The following is a 22,215-nucleotide window of genomic DNA, read 5'->3' as shown; positions in this document are numbered from 1 at the left end:
ATGAAGACAGCGTGGTCGAAACGTCAAGCATTGCATTGGAAATCATTGTACCAAGAAGAGGACCAAAGCGTTGAAAGGAACACTATATTTTGTATTTAAGTTTTGGGAAGGTCGAGAATCTATGACTTTGATTATGTATGGACTTTTGGCTTTGATATGAATAAATAAAATAAGAAAAAAACCATTTGAGTTTTTGAATCTTCTATTTGGATCGTTATAAACCTGTTCACATCTCATATTATTTGTTTAAGCATTGGTTTCAACGTCAGCAGAGTTGGGTCGGAATATGTGTCGTTTTATGTTGTTGTGAGAAGTCAAACTCAAAAACAAAGAGCTTCTGATTCTTTACTTGTGCAGATGAAGGAAGAGAAAAAATTTTGACAAGGGTTTCTTTGTATTGGCCATTGGGAACTGTAAAAAATGAAAAAGCAGAAGAGAGACTTGATGTTATGGTGCGAGATGTGAGCGGGGGGAGATGGGAGTTTTGTCGTGTAAGAGATGTCGTTAAGGACTCAAGGTCATGTGCAACCGAGGTGACGTAGGGGGAAACTCATTTTGCGTTTGGAATCTGAAAAATCTTTTGGGAGGGGGGACTGTAATTCGTAAATTTACCCTGACAAATGGGTTATTGAAGTGGACGACAAATGGGGTCACCGCCTGTTTGGAGTTTATTCGTTGTTGTTTGCGAGTTTGAAAGTGTCCCTTTCGTTTGGCTTTTAGGGGCATTTCCAGGGAATGGGATTGTCATGGATTTTATTTACTGAGCAGTGTGATGCTGCCTCTGCTTAGTCTCTGTTCCTAAAAAGGACTGTTTCCAGATTCAGAGAGATTTGAGATTTCACATTCTCTGTTTTCTCATTGTTAGGTGGATTTATCTTTTTCAACTTCACACTCATTCGTTCATCTGTTTTTATATCAATACCTGAATTGCCATTGTTCTTTACCAGCATTCATATCGTTTCCCTGTTCTTGTAGGCACCTTGCTTTGTATTTCCATTATTTTTTTTTCCGATCGAATAGCCTGAGACAAAAACAATAATTCATTGACAAATGAAGCCATTGATGTTGTTCTTGATTTTCTTGCTTGATCCTACACTGTCCTCCCATCTTGATTTCTTTTCCATATAAGTAAAGCTAAAGAATCACTATGTTGAAAAGTTAAACATTCACAAACATACAAATTCATTAAATTTGGAAGTCAAGCTAGCACTCACATTGAATAATTACTATAAAAATGGTCTACGACTAAATACTTCAAAAGGATTTAGATACCATCTTAGTTAACCAGTCTAACTTGAAAATCTGAACTTAATAAGTAGGTGAAGAACTCATTGCTAGTTTCAGGGTTTATGTGGGTTAAAAATTTACCAACATTCCTCTAAGGCTATGGTGGTGAAGCAGCCCAAACCTTATGGGTCTGAAGCAAATCCAGCAACTTCATATATCCAGAACTGCAGCCCATTAAATCATATATATAAAATATTTTAATGACAGCAGGCCAAAATAATTTTGTTTTCCTTTTCTTATTTATGGAATTTCTTACATACAAAGTAAATTTCCATTTCCATGGACCAGGTTTCAGATTTGGCCATTGAACTGGCAAAGGCCTGATGCGCTTGCTAGCTATCTCACTTCTTGTAATGTAAAAATAAACTTAATTCATTAGAAAGTCATGTTAAAATATAGGTGTTACCATGTATATATTTAGATTTGTCTGTTTTGATTAAAAGTGTATTTTGAGCCTAATGTATTGCTACAAACATTTATAAGCCTAATATAGTCTAGTTTTGTATTTTTGTATACAAACGATTTGTAACTATAATAATAAAAATTATTCAGATTTCTATTCCAAAAGTTTATCAAAGTCAAATTCAAGAACTACATATATATGTAGTTGGTGAATTCAGAGCCCCTTCATCAAGTTAGAATCAATGCCACAATGGGTATACCTCTCTGAAGTCAGGATAAAAGGACCCAAAATTTCTCTTCACTCCCTCAGCCACGAGGTTCTCATTGAACATTTCATAGATGTAAACCTCCATAATCATGTCAGCCTTTCTTGGTGTTCTCCCTACTCCAACAACATGCTCCCTCAGTTTGCTGTTGTAAATTCTTGCGTTTTCTATGCCTGAATAGGGAGCAAGACCTGCTGTTGGCCAGCCCGTCTCGGACACAACAAGTTTGACATCCTCCCTTCCAACTGCCCTCACCATTGCTGCTAAAAAGGCGTCAACCATGGCATCAAATAGATTATAGTACTCTAAGTTCCCGTCAATAATGACAGGCGTTTGAGACTGGAACAAAACATAGTCTAACGGAATATGGTTGGGCTCCGAGGCAAGGGCAAAGAAAGGGTACACATTGATCAGAAGTGGCGAGCCGATGCTATGTAGAAAGCAAGTCAGATGGCTCATTACCTGGGCTACTCCCGGAGCAAATTGGCCCTGGGAAGGAGGGTATGAGGCTCCTAAGACACTGCCTCCAACAGCAGTCGTGACAAATATGTAATCTATCCCTTCCTTCCTAATTGACTCATGGAGATTTTTTATGGCTCCCAGGACATAGGATGCAACAACAGGTACTTGGGATGGCTTCGTTTCCTACGCAGAGATAACGGAACCTAACACCTTTTCGGATGTATGTGACAATGTAGTCTTGGAACCACTTATCTGCAGCTTCCTGGCTTGATGCTACATAGGCAATTGCCTCATTTGGGACTCCTATGGTCACCACCAGATTTGTTCCACTCAATGGCTCTAAGATTTCAAGGTTGGCATCGTGAACACGTATCAATGAGATTTTGTTGTTCATTTCTCTGGAGATGAAATCAATTGCCCGTCTTGGAGAAGGCAGATTGTCTCCATTTCTTCCGTAGTTGATGCCAGTATCACCACCTGAAAAAGAAAAATGAAGATATCTCAGTGGAATGTAGGAAGAAAATATAATACCACAGAGAATAACGAGAAAAATTACTCACCAAAGACTGTTAAAGGGTGAAAAGCAAGAATTGCAAAGATCATGATACGCATTGCAAATGCAGGGGCCATCTTCTCCATATTGTCTAATCAACACAAACAGAATATAAAAATAGTAAGATATGGAAGAAACATGAAAGAAAATAATGTGGTGTAGTCTGAACCCAAAAAATCCTTTTATATGTAAGCTGAGGGGTTGAAAAGGAAGAAAAAAATGAAAAACCGATGAATGATAATGAACTGAAACCGCAAAATCAAAATGCCATGTCATTTTCAACAATCAAACAACAGCTTCTATGAAGCTAACATAAAAAACCAAAGTGAAGGTAACAAAATCTAAACTCTCCTAAATGTCCAATAATAAAGAAACCTGCATCCCAAATTTAGAAAGATGAACACTTACATGAGAGCCACCCTTGAGAATAAATTACCATCATTGGCAAAAAAAAAAAAAAAAAAGAAAGGAACTCAGGAAGAAAACTACTCACTTAGCTGTTGTATTTGAATTGACAAGCACTTGTTCCTAGCTCCTTTTGAGTTACTAGAACGTAAAGAACTGTGTATATAAATACATTGTATCCCATGTAACGTATACAGGCAGGGTTTAGCTGTTAGGTCCACATGGAGAAACTTTTTCAAAAGTTGAACAGAAAAATAGTTTCTGCCACCTCAGCTCGTTGAATTTCCTTTCCTTTTTCAAGACAAATCATCTACTACATTGGTAGCCCATTAAATTCCTGTAAGATTGAAATGAGTGAACATGAAAATGTTAGGTCCGAAACCATGGTCCTTTTAGTGCAATGTTAAGAAAAGTAACAAGTCTGGAGTAGAGATTTCTAATATTTTCATTGGGGTTTATCAGATATACCTGGCAATGCCAAAGATGAAACATGTTATTAATTCCAGCATAAAGTATTGATTCCTTTTTTTGGAAGAAATACTCACGATCATTCCTTAATTAGATTGGAGGATGATTTTGGAGAATCCAGCTGCTCTGTTTTTCTGAAAGTGATTACTAATGCTCTTCAAGCAGCACTTCTGAGACCATTGTCTGTTTTTTTTTTGCTCAATAAAGAGAGAGACCATTCTCTTGATATTGCTTGTTAACTTCTGTTCACGAGAAAGATATGCTCAGTATCCTTGCACAAGAGTGAATCAGAAAAGTTGATTTCTACTCCGAGGCCACACATTCCTATCAATTTCAACACACAACTTTGATTTTACGAAACATAGCACCAAAATAGCTTTTACATGCTTTATTTCATTACAACAGTCGACATTAATGCAAGTATGAAAACACATTATACAACTGTTCTTGCAGAAACTGATTTTCTCTGGACGAAAAAACATAACATTCAAATCAAACATGCAACAAGAGCTGGCATTTAAGCATCATATTATATCTTCTTCTGTACTGTCACTAAGTCTAGAGTAGAACCGTATGATCTATGCAGAGCTTCAGCACACCAACCATGCCCATCGTCAACAGTTGGCATCCGTACTTCCATTACGGGAACTGCAGGTTGCTGAGAACCTGGCAGTATGACCCCAGCCAAAACTCTCAGCACATTTGATGCATCAATGTCCATGCAAACATTTATCTCTGGAACTCCTTTAGGTACTGGAGGAATTCCCATTATCTTGAAATAGCCCAGCAGATGATTCTCTTCTGCCTTCTCCGTTTCACCTTCATAGACAACAATCAATACCTCAGTCTGGTTATCATTAACAGTTGTGAAGATCAGTTCTTTCCGAGCTGGCATTGTAGTGTTTCTAGGTATAATAGGCACAAATCTATTTCCATTAGCTCGTATCCCGATTCCAAGAGGTGTGGCTTGAATGGTTAACAAGTCCAGGCTGCCAAAAGGATCGCTGATACCTGATGCCACTGCTCCTTCTAGTGCTGCCCCACAGACTGCTGCTTCTAGTGGGTTCATACCTTTGTAAACTTCTATTTTACATACATGCTTGACAAGATCTCTTATTTTTGGAATATATGAACAGCCACCCACAACTATTACATCAGTCAAATCATCTACCTCTACCTTCGCATCATGTAAGCACTGGATTATGAGACTCTCACACTTCTCAAATATGTTCCTGTTTACTTCTTCAAATTCCTCCCGGTTCACCACCTTACATATTCTTGACCCATTACCCAAATCTACATCAATTTGAACATTGTCTTGGGAAGAGAGCTTGTGGATGGCATCCTGAGTTGCAACTCGAAGTAATCCCATTAATTTGATCTCATTAATTCCGTGCCCTAAGAAGAGGTTCTCTGAATCCGGCAAGAGATGGCGCATCATGTTCTGAAGAAGGTCTTCTCCTCCAGTTGCACTTCCAGCTAAAGCTTTTATCTGTGCAACTCCTCCAGCTGTAGCTGTTACAGCAAGATCACAATACCCTGCACCCATATTGAAAATGAGAGCAATCTTTTCACTTCCACTGCCCATATTGTCATGTATCATCTGTTGCTGCTGCTGTGCATATAGTAATGCCACAGCAGTTGGTTCAGGCATCAATCTAAGAACATGAAGACCAGCCATTGCACAAGCTCGTTGAATTCGAGTCAATTGGAAACGACTGAATGAAACCGGGATGGACAAAACAACATTTCTTATAGGCCGCTTCAATTGAACTTCAGCCATAACTCTTAATTCGACCAGAAATATTGCAAGAACTTCTTCAGGTGTGGTGGATCTCCAAACATTGTTCACCAAGGCTGCGATAAATGGACGAACACCAATGTCCAAAGTCTGAACCAGAAAAGGAAGGTTTTTGCTTGCATGAACAACTGGATCAGTGTCAACTCGTCCAACAAGACGTTTCATGTTAAAAATAGCAGCCCCGGAAAATAATTCATGTTCATGGGAAAGTTGATTGCTCACTCCACCTGAAGGAATCTCATCTTTGAAAGTGACATATGACCGCATCAGCTTCTGGTTCCTAGTATTCTTGAGAAGCTCTACTTGTGAACCATTCCAGACAGCGACACTGCATTGTGATGTTCCAATATCAACTCCAATTGCAATTTCTGGAAAGGAAGATGAAGATTTCTCCTCCCCTGTTGTTTCACCGTCAGATGCCACAGTGTATGCTGGTTCAGCCATTCCTGCCTTTTGACAAAACAATTAAACAACAATGGAAATTTATCAATATACTTATGATCAAACAAAAAAGAGCTTGACAATTGTAAACAACTCGAAAAATAGAAAAATGAGAAGTTGAAATTAGACTTTGAGCATTTTTCTCTGATCCTGAAAGATAATTCCTCAAGAACAAAAAAAAATAATTGAGACTTCTTTTCAGTCCTTGTCCGTGTTTAAATATAATGCCACCACCATATCTTTCATTTCTTTTTATCAAAACTCAATTTGGCAGATTCATGAACCATAGATGGCCTCAAAACAGTTTTTTCAAACTTTAACTATTATAAATGTTCTACCCAGTTTCAAAACATAACCATTAACTTTCATTAAAAAAGAAAAACAATTTAACCCCCAAAATTAAAAAGATCATTGTATAAACCTAGCAACTCACAAAATGAGAAAGTAATATCCAATCTCAGTGTCTAGTAAACATCAAGCCTATTTCAAGAACAATTAGAATACCATTTTAGCCTCAAAATGTGCCGGATATCTAGACTATGGAATTAGACAAGCAATCATCCATGTAGGTCATTTCAAAAACACTTCAAATGTACTAATATTCCAAACTAACAGACAACATTTAGCAAGCCTGAGATTTCTAAACTAAAAACACAAAAATCCACCACTAACATAAAACATATATTCACCCAAAAAGGTAGAAAATGAAAAAGAAAAAGAACGGCTGTGTCTTTCCTTACCAAACGGTTGTATCTTTCTTTACCAATTCACAGGCTTAACTTCGACACTTGCAGACAAACTCATTCAAATTAAAGAAACCCAACACTCAAATTGCCTAAGTAGTTAATAACCATCTAAATATGATCATAAAACTGAAAGCTTCAGCCATCAAGAACAAACTGATGGACAACCTAGTTCTTAAATTTCCAACGCAAAACCATAAGTGGACACTAAAAGATCGTCAACTGTAGCAACAAAATATTAAAAACCAAAATCAACCCAGTTCAAGAAACTATATTATTTCTTCGTGGACATTCAAAGAAACAGAAATCAAGAAGCCAAGAACTGATAATCCCAATGCTGCATTGAAAAAGAAATGAAAGACAAAATGTAAAACAGAAAAAGAAAAACAGAGGGAGTTTTACACAATCAATAATGAGAGAAGAGTGAGCAAAGAGAAATGCAAACCTCTTGCAAGCCACTGCAAAACAGTAGTACAAGTAAAATTTGGCCTTTGGAGAATGCTTCTTTTTGAGTTCTTGGTAGAGAGAAAGGAGAAGGTGGCAAAGAATATAGAAAGTAGAAGAGGCGAGAAGAGTTGAGACAGAGATGGGCGAGACACTCTCCTCTTACGCACCGAGAATAATACAAATGGAGCTTTGCTTTACGTTTCTAGAGTTTCCTAGAGAGAGGCAGTTTCTTTGAGAGTCGAGTTTTCTATTAACCAATTCTTTTTGGAGCCATCGTTTAATCTTTTTTTATACTCGTTTAATTTCATCTTAGTTTTTTATAAAAAAAGAAAAAATAATTTATCTATTTATGGTTAACAAAAAATAAATTGAGACATAATATAGTTTAAAGAAAAAATGGAACAAAGGAAATATTTTGTGTTAAATTGGTTGTTTTTTTTATTCAATATCAGTTAAATCATCTCATCAATTACATTTTCCTTTTTACAACATAGTGGTTGAGAAGTCAGAGAAGGCTCGAGAAAAAGAAAAACGAAAGGCCTGGCTCTGTTATGAGCCCTAGGCTCCTCTTTGGGCTCTATAATTTACATGGGCTTAATCTTGTAATTACCAGAAGACAAAAAACAAAAACCAGGTCAATGCAAATTTTGGGTTTTTTCTCTTTATTTTTAAAAAGTAAAATGAAAATTAGGTATGAATGTATTTATCGTGTTAGACGTGTTATTAATCGTATCGTATCGTACATTAATATATTTAATAAATATATTAATTATATCGTATCGTGTTATATGTATATTAAACGTATATATATTTTAAATCTAAGATATAAATATTAAACGTGTCGTATTTATATTTAATTTTAATATATTTTATATCTAATCATATCAGATATATTTACAACACGTTAACACCAATTATAAAATCTAATTATCTGAATCCAGATAATGACCTTTTGTCCTTGGTAAAACTCATTGGATATAAAGATCACTAGGCGTTAGCTATCCAGCACCAAGGAAAAACTAATGGCCCATTCCTTCAAAGTCTTCCTCTTCTTTTCCTTCTTCACCCTCTCCATTATTCCCTTCTCTCACCAACTTCAACACCCTCTAGACTCTTTGACTCCAAACGAGTTCATCCAGGTTCAATCCATTGTTAACCGATCGTACCCTGGCTCCAGCCACAACTTAACCTTTCAATACGTGGGCTTAGAAGAGCCAAATAAACAGGTTGTCGTTTCATGGCTGGAAAACTCTTCCACCACACCCCCGCCTCGCCAAGCCTTGGTCATTGCGCGTATAAACCATAGGACTCATGAAATCAGCGTTGATTTATCAAGTGTCGGAATCATTTCAGATCGAATTTACGATGGTTATGGCTACCCATTACTCACTTTTGAAGAACAAACAGCTGCAAACCAGCTGCCGTTTAAGTATGCACCGTTTTTGGCGTCCATAAGTAAGAGAGGGCTAAAGATTGAGGAGGTCGTGTGCGGAAGTTTTACTGTAGGATGGCATGGGGAGGAGAAAAAGAATAGAAGGATAGTTAAGGTGATGTGTTATTATCTGGATGGGACAGTTAATTTGTACATGAGGCCGATAGAGGCCATCACCGTGACAGTTGATCTCGAAGAAATGAAGATTATACACTTTCAGGATAGATTCATGATCCCTGTGCCAAAGGCTGCCGGGACGGATTACAGAGAATCGGAGCAAAGGGCCCCTTTTGGACCACAGTTGAAAGGAATCACGGTTATGCAGCCAGACGGGCCTAGTTTCACCATTGATGGGAACAGAGTTAGGTAAGTACAGTAATGAGGGCGGGCCATTGCTATTTATTTCTCTTTTCCTGTCTTTATAGTCGTTGGAAATTAGCCAAGTAGAAATGCTGTGTGACCTCATTACTGAATAGACGCAAATATTAATGATAAGGATAATATTAGTATCACAAAATAGGAAGGAAATAAAATATCTTATAAATACACTCTTGGAATGACTGGTGGACTTCTAGACTAGGAATGACAAAAGGCTTTCTGTCTGTGTGTTCTGCTATCAATTTTCCTTTACTTTTTCCTAGTAAGTTTCTATAAGTTTCCTTGGTTTGATTTTATTTAACATTATTGTCCATTTGTGATATTAATCAGGTGGGCTAATTGGGATTTTCATCTGAGTTTCGATGCTCGGGTAGGTCCAATCATATCTCTAGCATCGATATATGACATTGAGAGGCAAAAATTTCGTAGGGTGATGTATAGAGGATATCTATCAGAGCTCTTTGTTCCCTACATGGATTTAACTGAAGAATGGTACTATAGAACATTTTTTGATGCCGGGGAATATGGATATGGTCTATGTGCAGTGCCTCTCGAACCGCTTAGAGACTGCCCGGCCAATGCAGTTTTTATGGGGGCATTTGTTGCTGGGCAGGATGGGATGCCGATTGAGATGCCTAATGTTTTCTGCATCTTTGAACGAAATGCTGGAGATGTAATGTGGCGACACACTGAGACTATGATTCCGGAAACATTGGTAGGTCAACTTTTCATTAAGGTCTTGCTGGTTCGTAATGTAACTTTAGGTGAAGATTTGGAAGGTTTAATGGAGTGGGATTTTAATGGTTTTGTTTGCAGGTAACAGAGGTTAGACCAGAAGTGAGCCTGGTAGTTAGGATGGTATCAACTGTGGGCAACTATGACTACATAAATGACTGGGAATTCAAGCGGATTGGATCTATCAAAGTCACAGTAAAGTCACCTTAATTAGTTAATTTTCACCTCACAAATGCCATGAAGCATTTTTAGGTGCATTAATTCTATTGAATTTTTTTTGAAAAGCAATTAATTCTATTGATTTTCTCTGGAATGATCATTCTTAACAGGTTGGCTTAACTGGATTACTAGAAGTAAGGGGATCAAAATACACCCACAAAGACCAAATAAATGAGGAAGCCTATGGCACATTATTGGCAGAAAACACATTGGGTGCACGCCATGATCATTTCCTCACCTACTACCTTGATCTGGATGTGGATGGTGATTCCAACTCCTTTGTCAAGTCCAAATTGAAAACAACCAGAGTTACTGACCAAAGCTCACCAAGAAAAAGTTATTGGAAGGTTGTCAGTGAGACAGCTAAGACTGAGTCAGATGCAAAAATTAAACTTGGCTTGGAGTCAGCTGATCTCTTATTTGTGAATCCTAACAAGAAAACTAAAATGGGTAACCTTGTTGGCTACCGTCTAATCCCAGGATCAGTTACTGGTCCCCTTTTAACAGACGACGATTATTCACAGGTACGGGCGGCCTTCACCAAGTACAATGTGTGGGTTACACCATATAACAGGTCCGAAAAATGGGCAGGGGGATTATATACTGATCAAAGCAGAGGAGATGACACTTTAGCTACATGGAGCAGCAGGTATAATCTTATTGAAAGTTATTTTTATTATAGTTCGAGGCCTTATTTTATCCTTATGCCTTGTTATAATGTTGATTATTGTTTAAATGTTTTACAGGAATAGGAAAATAGAGAACAAGGACATTGTATTATGGTACACATTGGGTTTTCATCATGTACCTTACCAAGAAGATTTCCCTTTGATGCCAACATTAAGCAGTGGATTTGAGCTCCGGCCGGCCAACTTTTTCGAGTACAATCCGGTGCTGAAAGTGAAGGCTCCTAACAATGTCAAGTGGCTTAATTGCTCCACATAAGTCATGGGTCGAAAACTTTGAATTTGGTGGATTAATTCTGTATTTGAAGAACACTAACAATCACTAACTATAACTTTCTTTGCATAATTTTTCACTCTCTAGTTTCAAAGAGACAATCTTGATTTTCCCCTATTATAGCGAAGCAAGGAAATGGAAGTTGTGGTGTTTTACCATTGAAACCAACTCAACAGTGGCTCATAACTCAATGCAGTGCAAATTATTGAAACCAAATTACCAACAGAGTACTGCTTCATAATTCAACTCAGCTCTGTCGGCCCAATGGAATAAATTCACTTTGGACCAAAGAAAATGGGGCTTTTAGACCCCACCATCACTAAAAGCATAAAAATCACTTGACTATTAGATTAATAAATCAAAATGGTCTAATCAATTCCAACATGTGTATCTGTTTTGTAATGCTGGTTATCAATGTAGGAGCAGGGGAATAGTATTTCTACACGTTATGTTTTACTGCTTTCAATTAGCCGCAGCTTACAAGTTTCGATTTGGTTGAATTCTGCTTGAAGAACACTAAAGATCATCAGTGATTACCTTCTTTGCTCCCCTTTTACTCGTTCAAGGGAGTAGCTTAATTTTAAGCTGATCAATTCAAAGCTTTACATTTCAAATTTGGCAACTTGTTTGCACTTTACAGTTGTTTTGATTGGGATAGCTTCACTGGTTTCAATTGAGTAAAGTCTCAACAGTTAATATTAGTGGAAACGCCAACAATTTGGCTTCAAGACTTTTGACTAATTAATTGTTGAAATTCTGCATCATAACTTTGACTGGAATATTCAAATGATGAATTTTGATATTCATATGAAATCAATTGTCCATAGTTTTTGAAATTTGAGATGTTAATAATCAATGAATTAGTAGTCTCAAAATTTGGATTGAAATTATGCTAAGGACATTATTGTATCCATTCCTCTATTAGTAAACAAATGGATGTTTCGAGTAAATGACCTTCTAAAGTGAGATATAACAAGATTGAGTATGAAGAAGAGGAATTTGATTGTGTACTTATTGCATACATAAGATTCTCTAAAAACCATTCTGTTCTTCTTCAACATATGGTCAGGTTAAGACCCATTTTGTTGAAAGAAAGGAAGAGAAGCAAGGAGGGAAAATAGTGAAACTTGAAAGAAAGGAAAGGAAGGAAAGGAGAAGCTGAGAAGGAAAGCAAAGGAAAATAAGTTTGAGAGGAAAGAAATGAGTTGAGAGTTTTTAGCAAGTAAATCATTATACAACTTAATACAATATATATACAGGGTTTCCTTTTCCAAGTAAAAAAAGAACTTATATCTTCATGAAAAGTAAAGATGGTAAAAAAAGAAAAAGAAAAAAACGCATTTTCTCTTCCTATTCCCCGGATACCAAACCACTTGTTCACCAAATTTTCTTCGTTCTCCTTTTCCCTTTTTATAACAAACTAATGTTTGAAAGTCAGTTGCTGAATAGTACATGACCTTTTCAATCTTAACAAGTCCAGGATTACCCAGGGTGAGCAACTTCTGGAACTTATACAGCACGTGGTTCACTCACCAAGTCTGAGTTTATAAAAAAGGTAGCATGTTCAAGGATGACATCCCCTCATTTAATATCTAAAAGCAAAGCAAGTCAATTATTCTTGCTCTTAGTGCAAGTAAAGGACCTAGGACCATTTCAGCAATGTGCAATGTCCGCTTAGAAGGAACATTTATACATTACAATTTAATACAACATTAAAAACAACTTGATCCCTGTACAATATTATACGATGTCATCAGGCAAGGGACGTGTGGATACAATAAATAATTAAGTTTCTTATATATAATCCCAAACAGTGAGTTGTCTTAAAGCATGACAACTTGGTCAGCTTTTTTGTTTGGAGATAACCAATTCGGAATCCATGTCTATTCCATTGTTTGTTCTAGCTTTTCTGCTCCAATGTTGCTTAAGTCTTACCCTTTATCATCCCTTAGATCCTCTCACCCCAGCTGAAATCAACCAGGCAAAGCTCATAATTGATAAGTCTAAGCTTGGTTCTCTTCCTAACCTGACATTTCACTTCGTGGATCTCGAAGAACCGGATAAAAAAGATGTTCTTAATTGGATATCTTCGAACAAGCAAACGAGGAATGCTCTTCCTCGACAGGCCAAGGTGGTTGTTCGAGCGGGAGGTGAGACTCGGGAGCTGCTTGTTGACCTGGCCTATGGTTCAATCAGATCGAACCATGTCTACACTGGTCAGGGTTACCCTCCATTCACTTTTAACGAGCTTTTCCAAGCTAGCAGATTGCCTCTGCAATACCCCAAGTTCAAGAATTCAATTCTGAAGAGGGGTTTAAACTTGTCTGAAGTTTCCTGTGTACCACTCACTGTTGGCTGGTATGGGGAAAATGTCACAAAAAGAGCTCTCAGAGTTACATGTTACTACAGAGGAGGCTCGGTTAATGTCTACGCAAGGCCCATTGAAGGAATTAGTATTTTTGTTGATGTTGACTCAATGCAAATCACAATGTACCTTGATAGATTCAGAGTCCCCTTGCCTAAAGCTGAGGGAACCGATTTTCGATCAAACCAGAAGACTGACTCTGTCACCTGTAATCTGAAAGGAGAAGGGTTCAAAATCGAAGGAAACAATGTCAACTGGGCTAACTGGAAATTCCATGTCGGATTTGATCCTCAGGCGGGGATCGTGATATCAACAGCTTCTATCTTCGACGCAAAAACAAAGAAGACCCGTCAGGTTCTGTATAGAGGGCATGTGTCTGAAACCTTTGTCCCGTACATGGATCCTGAAAGTGAATGGTATTTCAGGACGTTTATGGATATCGGGGAATTCGGGTTCGGACGATCAGCCAGCAGTCTCCAGCCATTGATTGATTGTCCACAGAATGCTGTGTATTTAGACGGGTATTGGGCTGGGGCAGACGGACAGGCACAGAAAATGCAAAGGGTTATCTGTATTTTCGAAAGGTACTCCGGTGACATTGCCTGGAGACATGCTGAAATCAATGTTCCTGGAAAAGTGGTACGGTAGTCGACAAGGTTACAGTTAGGATTATTAAATTTGGCGTTAATTGGCATCCTTTTTTGAGTTAATTTTGGTTTGAATTGACTTGTCATTGTCTGGTAGATAAGGAGTGGGCAGACGGAAAAGAGTTTGGTTGCTAGAATGGTGGCTACCGTGGGAAATTATGATTACGTCCTCGACTGGGAGTTCACGAACAGTGGAACCATCAAAGTTGGGGTAAGATTAGCTTAACATTTTTAACATCTTTAATAGGTATATTATCATTTGATAATCTTTAGGTACATATTTCAAATTTTAATATTAGTGTTTATTCTTGTATAAAAAAGATTTTATGTTTAAGTAATGAAATAGTATAAATTATTCCTTTCAAGAGTTAAATATAATTAATCATTGCTACTATTTTGGTATTGTTAAACTTACATAACAATTTGATGAAAAGATTTGGCAAATAATATTAATTTGTAATTATATATGTGGGTTTTGCTTCCCAGGTTTGTTTAACCGGAATACTATTGATGAAAGGAACTCCTTACATTAACAACGACCATATAAAGTCAAACGTTTACGGCACGTTAGTGGCGGTCAACACCGTCGCCGTTAATCACGACCATTTCCTCACATATTACTTGGATCTTGATGTTGACGGTCAAGGCAACTCCTTTGTCAAGGCCAAACTACAAACGGCAAGAGTAACGGACTTTAACGTTTCTCCAAGAAAAAGTTACTGGAAGGTCGTTAGGGAGACCGCCAAAAAGGAAGCAGATGCTCGGGTTCAACTCGGTTCGGAGCCGGCTGACTTGTTGATTGTGAATCCGAACAAGGAAACAAAGCTTGGGAATCAAGTGGGTTACCGGCTAATACCTGGACAGCCGGTGACTTCTCTATTGGATGATGATGATTATCCTCAAATAAGGGCAGCTTATACGAAGTACCAAGTCTGGGTGACTGCCTATAATAAATCAGAGAGGTGGGCTGGTGGGTTTTACGCTGATAGAAGCCATGGAGATGATGGCTTAGCCGTATGGAGCAAGAGGTAACAAATATTTACCTGGTCACAAGTGTTTTATTTATTTCTTTGGATATTTTCTTTCTTTTATCTTTTGTTTTTTTCAAGAATCAATTAAAATATAGAAATTGTTGTTACAAAGTTCAAACATGTTAGCTACACAGGCGTTAATTCTCATATGGTAAATGTTCTTGCAGGAATAGAGTGATTGAAAACAAAGATTTAGTTCTATGGTACACCGTAGGCTTCCATCACATTCCATATCAAGAAGAATTCCCAGTGATGCCAACCTTCCACGGTGGATTTGAGCTCCGGCCTGCAAACTTTTTCGAAAGCAATCCATTGCTTTAACAGGACTCTTCTATAACATGTCGTGTAAGCTATTATTAACAGGACTCAATCACAGCAGATTTCTTTTACCTCCAGATTAACATGCATCCTTTGCATGTGATGTACTTTAATTCTTTTACGACTAAATAAATTTGAGTATATCTTAAATTCTTAATCATAGCCTTAGTAATGTATTGAACCAATGTGTTATTTATTAGGCCATGAACATTGCTTCTGTGGTTGATTTGTCTTTGAAGAAATCTTTTGGAGACTGTTTCATTAACCGAAAATTCATGCTAATCAAGGGCCAAAGTTAGCAAGCTTTGCTTTTAATATAGATCCAATTGGAATGCTGCAGCTACATTTCTTCTGCTAAAAGTGAGGGAGGCCTAGGCACCTAGCTGGGAGACATTATTTAAGGCATTTTAATTTGAGTTTTAGTTGTTTAACATATTCTTTACTTTATGTTTGCAGTTGGTGAGTTTATGCTAATGTTAGCAGTACTGGATTTTCTAATTACTATTGCTTTTTGTAGTTTCTGGTTGTTGTTTTGTTGTTTTGGGTATTAATTAGCAGCCTCTTCTGTATGTACTTGTTGTCTTGGATCAATAAAGTATGATATTTTTTTTACAGAAATAAATTAACAGAAAAACAATATAAACTAGTAGGGAAACGACAGACTATGGCATGATTCTGGTTGACCTAGTGTTAGATCTTTATGAGAAGCCAATATCATAATTTGTTAATTTGTTGATGTCTGGTACCAGTTGCAGGAGCCTACACAAACTTGACTCAACAGCATTTTTTTATTAGACTTCTTGGTTGCATAATCCTTTTATCAATTTCCAGTAGTTCAAGCTTTTGATTTTTCACTGCCCTTCCCTGCTGCTTATTTTGACTTGGATACAAATTTATTAATGATATTATAATAATTGTATAGATTATGCAGTAAATCAGTCTGATTCTACTAATATACGATATTATCATATGCATTATGATTACAATTTATTAACTTGATTCTATCTTAAATTATTAATCACTTTGTAAAACACACATTGCAATTCTACAATTGTTATAATCTGTTAATAAACAACTTTCACAAAAAATCACATTAATTTAACTTATAATCAGTACAATGTTATAATTATGTTATCAAAAGCCTAAAGAAAATTTCGTACATTTTTTTAGAGATTTTGAGAGATTTCACAAGAAAAACACTTTGAAAAAATTTTCAAAGAGAAAGAACGGAAAATAGAGAAAAAGAAGAAGAAATTATGGGGAATTAGCTCGTTCATATTTCTAACACTTTTCAATATATATACCTCCTGAAAATATGAAAAATATTTCTAGACTTAGATGTAGTCTTGAGATTGTCAAAAACTAACTGAGTACAGAGAAACAAAACGTAGATATCTGTATTAAGTAACAACTGGGAAAAAGATAATAAAAGGAGAAAATGACTTAAAAGCTTACAAAACAACCAAAACGACAAAAACCAGATGCGTATAAGGTAAGGAGACCAGAGCACTTGCTGAACAACACTATAGACAACCATTTCACACTTCAAAATAATATACAAAATATAAAACTACATCATTTTGCCACCTGTCAGCTGCTTTCTTCGAACACATTTTTTTTTTCCGACAAAGCTTTAATCAGTTAACCGTATTACTTAACTAATTAAAGATTTTTTATTTTCCACCACTTTAGATCATTTTTCAACAGTTTTTTCTATTAGTTGTGCCATATTAGTTGACATATTCACATAGACTTTGGTACAAAAAATATTTCTTGCAAAAAATTGTGAAAAATGGTAATCTTCATAAGTTTTTTTCAAAAATAGTCTTCAATATAAAGTTAACTTTTTTCCTCCAATTTTAACCATTAGATGACAAAAATGCTCTTAAAATCATTTCAGATAAATTAAATGCTTTTAATTTTTTTCTCTTGTCTGCTATGTTTCGTATTTTTCTCTCTCGTCATTTAGCTCTCACTAATGTTACCATCATCATCATCTCTTTATTTATCTTTTGTCATCTTGTCATATTACCGTTAATCTACAGACCAAAAAACATAATATGGAAGGTAATAATATATTTTTGAATTTATTAATTTACATTTACAAAACTCTCTTTTTGTTTATCTCTTATCATCTTACCATATCATAATCGATTTACAGACAAAAAAACATGACATGGAGTGTAATAACATATTTTTTGATTTATTGGTGTTAAGTTTTTTAGTAATTCAAGTTTGGTGGAATATATTTTGGCGTGTAACAAAGTGATTTATGCTTTAGCATGTAACATCAGTAGGAAAAAAGAAGTTTTGGCGTGTAATATTTGGTGCTAACATTTAGCATGTAAAGCTTTGGCCTTGACGTGTAATATCTGTGATTTATGTCTTGGCGTTTAATATAAGTAAGAAGAAAGAAGCTTTAGCGTGTAATATCTGGTGCTAACATCTGATGTGTAAAGCTTTAGCCTTGATTTGTGACATCTGGTGTTGAAGCTTTGGTCTTGCCATGTAAAATCTAGTGTTGAAACTTTAATCTTGACGTACAACAACTATTGCAGAAGTTTTTGTATGTAATATCTTTTGCTGAAGTGTGTAACATTTGCTTAGACTTACAATGTTGTTTTGTCTTTATTTTCTGTTAACTTGTTCATTTGTATTTCACTACAATATAAATTCTTAAAGTTAAAACGTATAACAATTTTTTTCAATTTTAAAAAAACAGAGTATGTAATAATAATATTTTTGAACATAACTTGTAATTTGTTTTCTATATTTGTACTTCAGTGAGACATAACTCTTTGAGTTAAATAGAGATAAAATTCAAAATAAAAAAAAATTGACACAAAAATAATATGTATTGAAAAATTATTCAAGTTACTATTAAAATGAAATGAAATTAGATATAAATATATTATCTAAAAATTTTTAATTTAGATAATTAATTTTTAGATTATTGTATTTATTATATTTCATATAATCGTGAAAAATATAGACACCTGGTGACTAACGAGCAACGGCCAATGACGACATTCGGTGATTGGCAACCAGTCTTTATGGGGAAGGTGAGAGGAAAGAGAGAAAAAAAGGAAAAAAATGAAAGAAAAGAAGAAAACAATAAAAGCAATATCTATAACATATTTAAAAGGGTGCTGTACTGGGGCTTTCAAAGTTGACTACGTGGAAGGTAGAGAGAGTGAAATATAATAGACGTTGAAGCACAGAGAGAGAAAGAGAGGGGTGCAAAGACGTCGGAGTTTATCACGTGGAGAACAGATAGAGAGAAGGAGAACAGATGTTGAAGCAAAGAGAGGGAGTGCGCAGTGGGCCTTGTGTTGAACACGGATCATACTTTAGTATAAATAAAGGTTAGGGTTTAGAGTAACGTGTAGCGAATTTGTTGTGCCATTCGAAACTCAGGGAGCTTAGGTATTTTGAAAAAAAAGAAAAAGTCGACCCTGTCAGTTCAGTATGGCTGAGATATTTTGACAAAAAAATTGTCTTTGTCGTGTAGTGCAGGATCCAGTCACCAGCTCAGTACAGAACTGTTGAGATATTTTGATAAAAAAAATTCGTCCCTATTTATAGTCCTCTGTCTTTATCGTGTAGTGCAATTTCAAGTAAATGAGGCCATAACTATTTGGCTGTCGAAGTCCAGCCATCCAGCCAACCAGTAGTTGCTTGCCTTCTGTTCTCGCAAAAATCATCTAAATTTCCTTTTGGGACATTTGTGCTCTTGAGGAAGGCGGTGGGTGGATTTCCTAATAATATATGCATCTTGCATCTGTCAAGGAAACTTTAAAGCTCTTTAGACAGTGCTTTTATACTTTTATAGTTCTTATAAGAGTTTGTGATGTCTGCTAAAATCGTTCTTCCTTGGTTTCTAATGTTCTCTGTCAATTTCTGTGGCTTACATGCCCAGAATTCTTCAACCATAACCTTGGGATCTAGCATCACTGCAGGAACAAATGCATCCTGGCACTCCCCTTCTGGCGACTTTGCATTCGGCTTCTACTCAATCTCCGGAGGACTCTACCTTGTTGGCGTCTGGTTTGATAAAATCCCTGAGAGGACACTAGTCTGGTCTGCTAACCGAGACTCTCCAGCAGAAGCGGGATCCACTATCCAACTAACAGCTGGCCAGCTTTTGCTGACATACTCTAATGGTACTCAACAGTCAATAAATAGTGGAGGAGCTCCCGCAAGTTTAGGCTTAATGCAAGATGACGGTAATTTTGTCTTGAGAGATGTGAATTCATCAACTGTCTGGAGGAGCTTTAGTTTCCCAACAGACACACTCTTGCCAGGACAAGCTCTATTAAGTCTCCAAGCGCTCTATTCAAACGCCAAAGGAACAACAGACTATTCAACAGGAGATATCAGGTTGCAAATGCAATATGATGGAAATCTGGTCCTCTCAACCTATCACTTCTCGGAACCTGGTTACTGGTGGACCGGAACTACAGACATCGGATCTACAGAGAAAAATGCGAGCCTGGTATTCAATCAGACTGCTTTCATGTACCTTGTCAATAGCACCGGTCAAATCATTTTTTCTTTGACAAGAAACATCCCAAACCCTGTTGAAGACTACTACCATCGAGCAACAATCGATGATCATGGCAATTTCCAGCAATATGTTTACCATAAAAGAAATGGTAGCAGATGGACAAGGGTGTGGAGAGCACTCGAAGACCCATGTCTTGTGACTTCTCTTTGTGGTGTCAATGGCATGTGCACTTCAGTTGATAATGAAACCATAAGCTGTGGTTGCATTCCAGGTCATACTAATTTAGATCCAAGTGATCTAAATTTGGGTTGCCGCCCAGAAACTCCAGTAAACTATTGTATAGGTCCCTCCATGAGGAACTTTACTGTAGAGGTAATTGATAATGCTGATTTCCCTAGTGAAGATAACGGAGAGTTGGCTAAAATAGAAAATGTTGATCTAGAGGGCTGCAAGAATGCTGTCATGGAAGATTGCTACACCTTGGCTGCTTCCCTGGAGTTTTCAACATGTTACAAAAAGAGGATGCCTTTGTTGAAAGCTAGAAAAAGTGCTTCTAGCATCGGAATTAAGGCACTAATCAAGGTGCCAATGAAGTTAACAAATGCAGGTATTCCAAAAGGTGAAAGGAAAAGGAATTTTAACGTCCGGCTTTTCCTTAAGATTGGCCTTATAGTTAATGCCATACTTGCTTTCTAGTTGGGAGCCTCTGCCATTTATAATCTTCCTATATTTAGAAGATTACTAAGAAGGAAAAGTTATTTAAGTTTAGATGCCATTGGAGTTGGTTTTAGAGAATTCACATTTCAAGAGCTTTATCGAGCAACAAATGGGTTTAGTAAAATCCTTGGTCGAGGATCTTCTGCCAAAGTGTACAGAGGACTTCTAAGTTTAAAGGGTGCCCATATTGAGATTGCAGTAAAGAAGCTGGAGAAAGAGACAGGCAAAAGTCAGAATGAATTCATGACAGAGCTCAAGATAATTGGCCGGACACATCACAAGAATCTAGTAAGACTGGTGGGATTTTGCGTTGAGAATGATCAACAGCTTTTAGTTTATGAGCTAATGGCAAATGGGCCCTTGTCAAGGTCTCTATTTGGAGAAGAAGATAAAAGACCTAGTTGGTTTCAAAGAGCTGAGATGGCACTTGGAATAGCAAGAGGCTTACTCTACTTGCACGAAGAATGTGAGACTCAAATCATCCACTGTGACATAAAGCCTCAGAATGTACTACTGGATGAAAATTATACTGCTAAGATTGCTGATTTTGGGCTTTCCAAGCTTTTGAATAAGGACCAAACTAGAACTGATACCAATGTAAGGGGAACGATGGGGTATTTGGCACCTGAATGGCTAAAGCATGCGCCAATAACTGCTAAAGTAGATGTTTTCAGTTATGGTGTGATGTTACTTGAGATTATATGCTGCAGAAGGCACATAGAAGTGAGCAGGGTTGAGGAAGAGAGTGAGGTGGATGACCTTCTTCTCTCAGAGTGGATTATAAGTTGTATAGTATCTGGAAAGCTTGAGATGGTGGTGGGGCATGACGCGGATGTATTGAGTGACTTTAAGAGGTTTGAGAGAATGGCCATGGTGGGATTATGGTGCATTTGTCCAGATCCAACTCTTAGACCTTCAATGAAGAAGGTTGTACAAATGCTGGAAGGAACTATGGAAGTAGGAGTTCCGCCATTGCTTCATTACCATCAATTGTAAAATGAATACTAGTTTATTAGCTAAGTGGCCAAGGGTTGAAATTGTCGTACCGGGTGAACTCTCTAGCTGTAATAACTGAGTTTTATGCAAGAATTAGGACAATACCAAGCAAAAAGATGCGATTCGGATCCTCTCTCTCTATATATAATTCACTTGACTGTGTTTTCTTTTCTTTTTTCTTCGTTGATGTTATCGTACATTAAATCACACACTCAAATGTAAATTTTGGTAATGTGACCTTGATCAACTAAACTGCACTCGGCAATTCTCAATATCTTCAAAAGCTATACTGCCCCTTATATCCTTATGAAATATGAAAACAAGAAATCTTTCTACAAGATGTGAATGGTATATTAATTTGCAGCAATACGAATTTTCAGATTAATCATTTATATTGTCTCCATTTCTTCATTGCCAGGATATACAAAGGAAGAGAATCAGATTAGGAATTAGTGGGTCAACGTCCTTGTTGTCTTTGGTTTGACTTTTTTTTCTCACATTTCACTGTGCAAGTCTTGAAAACAGTCTGTGAGGGACAAAACTTCCCTCCTTGCAATATCAGATGAACTTTCGTTGCTTGTGCGAGTTGACTGCAGCAATGGTTGCGGTGGCCTAAAGAACTCTAAATGATAGGA

General features: G+C 36.8%; 5 protein-coding genes and 1 pseudogene across 7 annotated transcripts; 4 read left to right on the top strand and 2 right to left on the bottom strand.

The window, feature by feature from the left end:
- Positions 1–1,823: 1,823 nt before the first annotated feature.
- On the bottom strand, positions 1,824–3,747 carry LOC18602976 (putative glucan endo-1,3-beta-glucosidase GVI; annotated as a pseudogene). The gene is made up of 3 exons (XR_016025933.1): positions 3,464–3,747; positions 2,978–3,061; positions 1,824–2,894 (listed from the first exon to the last, which is right to left on the bottom strand). The product of XR_016025933.1 is annotated as a putative glucan endo-1,3-beta-glucosidase GVI (transcript).
- A 441-nt stretch (positions 3,748–4,188) lies between these two features.
- HSP70T-2 (heat-shock protein 70T-2) lies at positions 4,189–7,535 on the bottom strand. Of its 2 annotated transcripts, none has more exons than XM_007034680.3 (2): positions 7,274–7,535; positions 4,189–6,094 (listed from the first exon to the last, which is right to left on the bottom strand). In XM_007034680.3, exon 2 carries the CDS (start codon positions 6,086–6,088, stop codon positions 4,373–4,375), a length of 1,716 nt encoding a protein of 571 aa, XP_007034742.3. In that variant the 5' UTR covers positions 6,089–6,094; positions 7,274–7,535; the 3' UTR covers positions 4,189–4,372. The 2 variants fall into 2 exon arrangements, with proteins under 2 accessions (XP_007034742.3, XP_017974656.2); XM_018119167.2 differs by having other exon boundaries at positions 4,189–6,090.
- Positions 7,536–8,282: 747 nt separating this feature from the next.
- On the top strand, positions 8,283–11,163 carry LOC18602974 (homospermidine oxidase-like). Its single transcript, XM_018119163.2, has 5 exons — positions 8,283–9,073; positions 9,416–9,800; positions 9,902–10,015; positions 10,150–10,688; positions 10,786–11,163. The coding sequence occupies exons 1-5, from the start codon at positions 8,298–8,300 to the stop codon at positions 10,982–10,984; spliced, it is 2,013 nt and encodes a 670-aa protein (XP_017974652.2). The 5' UTR covers positions 8,283–8,297; the 3' UTR covers positions 10,985–11,163.
- Positions 11,164–12,554: 1,391 nt separating this feature from the next.
- Positions 12,555–15,577, top strand: LOC18602973 (primary amine oxidase 1-like). The gene is made up of 4 exons (XM_007034678.3): positions 12,555–14,003; positions 14,109–14,222; positions 14,498–15,039; positions 15,210–15,577. The coding sequence occupies exons 1-4, from the start codon at positions 12,879–12,881 to the stop codon at positions 15,361–15,363; spliced, it is 1,935 nt and encodes a 644-aa protein (XP_007034740.3). The 5' UTR covers positions 12,555–12,878; the 3' UTR covers positions 15,364–15,577.
- Positions 15,578–19,015: 3,438 nt separating this feature from the next.
- Positions 19,016–21,711, top strand: LOC18602971 (G-type lectin S-receptor-like serine/threonine-protein kinase LECRK2). Its single transcript, XM_088806000.1, has one exon. It carries the CDS (start codon positions 19,211–19,213, stop codon positions 20,561–20,563), a length of 1,353 nt encoding a protein of 450 aa, XP_088662126.1. The 5' UTR covers positions 19,016–19,210; the 3' UTR covers positions 20,564–21,711.
- LOC148763363 (G-type lectin S-receptor-like serine/threonine-protein kinase LECRK1) lies at positions 20,828–21,580 on the top strand. The gene has a single exon (XM_088805794.1). It carries the CDS (start codon positions 20,828–20,830, stop codon positions 21,578–21,580), a length of 753 nt encoding a protein of 250 aa, XP_088661920.1.
- Positions 21,712–22,215: the final 504 nt, after the last annotated feature.

This window comes from Theobroma cacao, chromosome 4 (assembly GCF_053813885.1).
Source record: "Theobroma cacao isolate CCN51 chromosome 4, ASM5381388v1, whole genome shotgun sequence".
NCBI lineage: Eukaryota > Viridiplantae > Streptophyta > Magnoliopsida > Malvales > Malvaceae > Theobroma > Theobroma cacao.
Note: the sequence above shows the minus strand (reverse complement) of the source record. Positions and strands in the feature narration are given on the sequence as shown.

Bases quoted from the DNA above. Each gene is read 5' to 3' on its own strand.
- HSP70T-2 (XM_007034680.3), bottom strand. From the start codon at position 6,088: ATGGCTGAACCAGCATACACTGTGGCATCTGACGGTGAAACAACAGGG.
- LOC18602974 (XM_018119163.2), top strand. From the start codon at position 8,298: ATGGCCCATTCCTTCAAAGTCTTCCTCTTCTTTTCCTTCTTCACCCTC. The intron at 9,074-9,415 runs GTAAGTACAGTA...GATATTAATCAG, and splicing joins ATTGATGGGAACAGAGTTAG to GTGGGCTAATTGGGATTTTC. The intron at 10,016-10,149 runs GTAAAGTCACCT...CATTCTTAACAG, and splicing joins TTGGATCTATCAAAGTCACA to GTTGGCTTAACTGGATTACT.
- LOC18602973 (XM_007034678.3), top strand. From the start codon at position 12,879: ATGTCTATTCCATTGTTTGTTCTAGCTTTTCTGCTCCAATGTTGCTTA. The intron at 14,004-14,108 runs GTACGGTAGTCG...ATTGTCTGGTAG, and splicing joins TCAATGTTCCTGGAAAAGTG to ATAAGGAGTGGGCAGACGGA. The intron at 15,040-15,209 runs GTAACAAATATT...ATGTTCTTGCAG, and splicing joins TTAGCCGTATGGAGCAAGAG to GAATAGAGTGATTGAAAACA.
- LOC18602971 (XM_088806000.1), top strand. From the start codon at position 19,211: ATGTCTGCTAAAATCGTTCTTCCTTGGTTTCTAATGTTCTCTGTCAAT.
- LOC148763363 (XM_088805794.1), top strand. From the start codon at position 20,828: ATGACAGAGCTCAAGATAATTGGCCGGACACATCACAAGAATCTAGTA.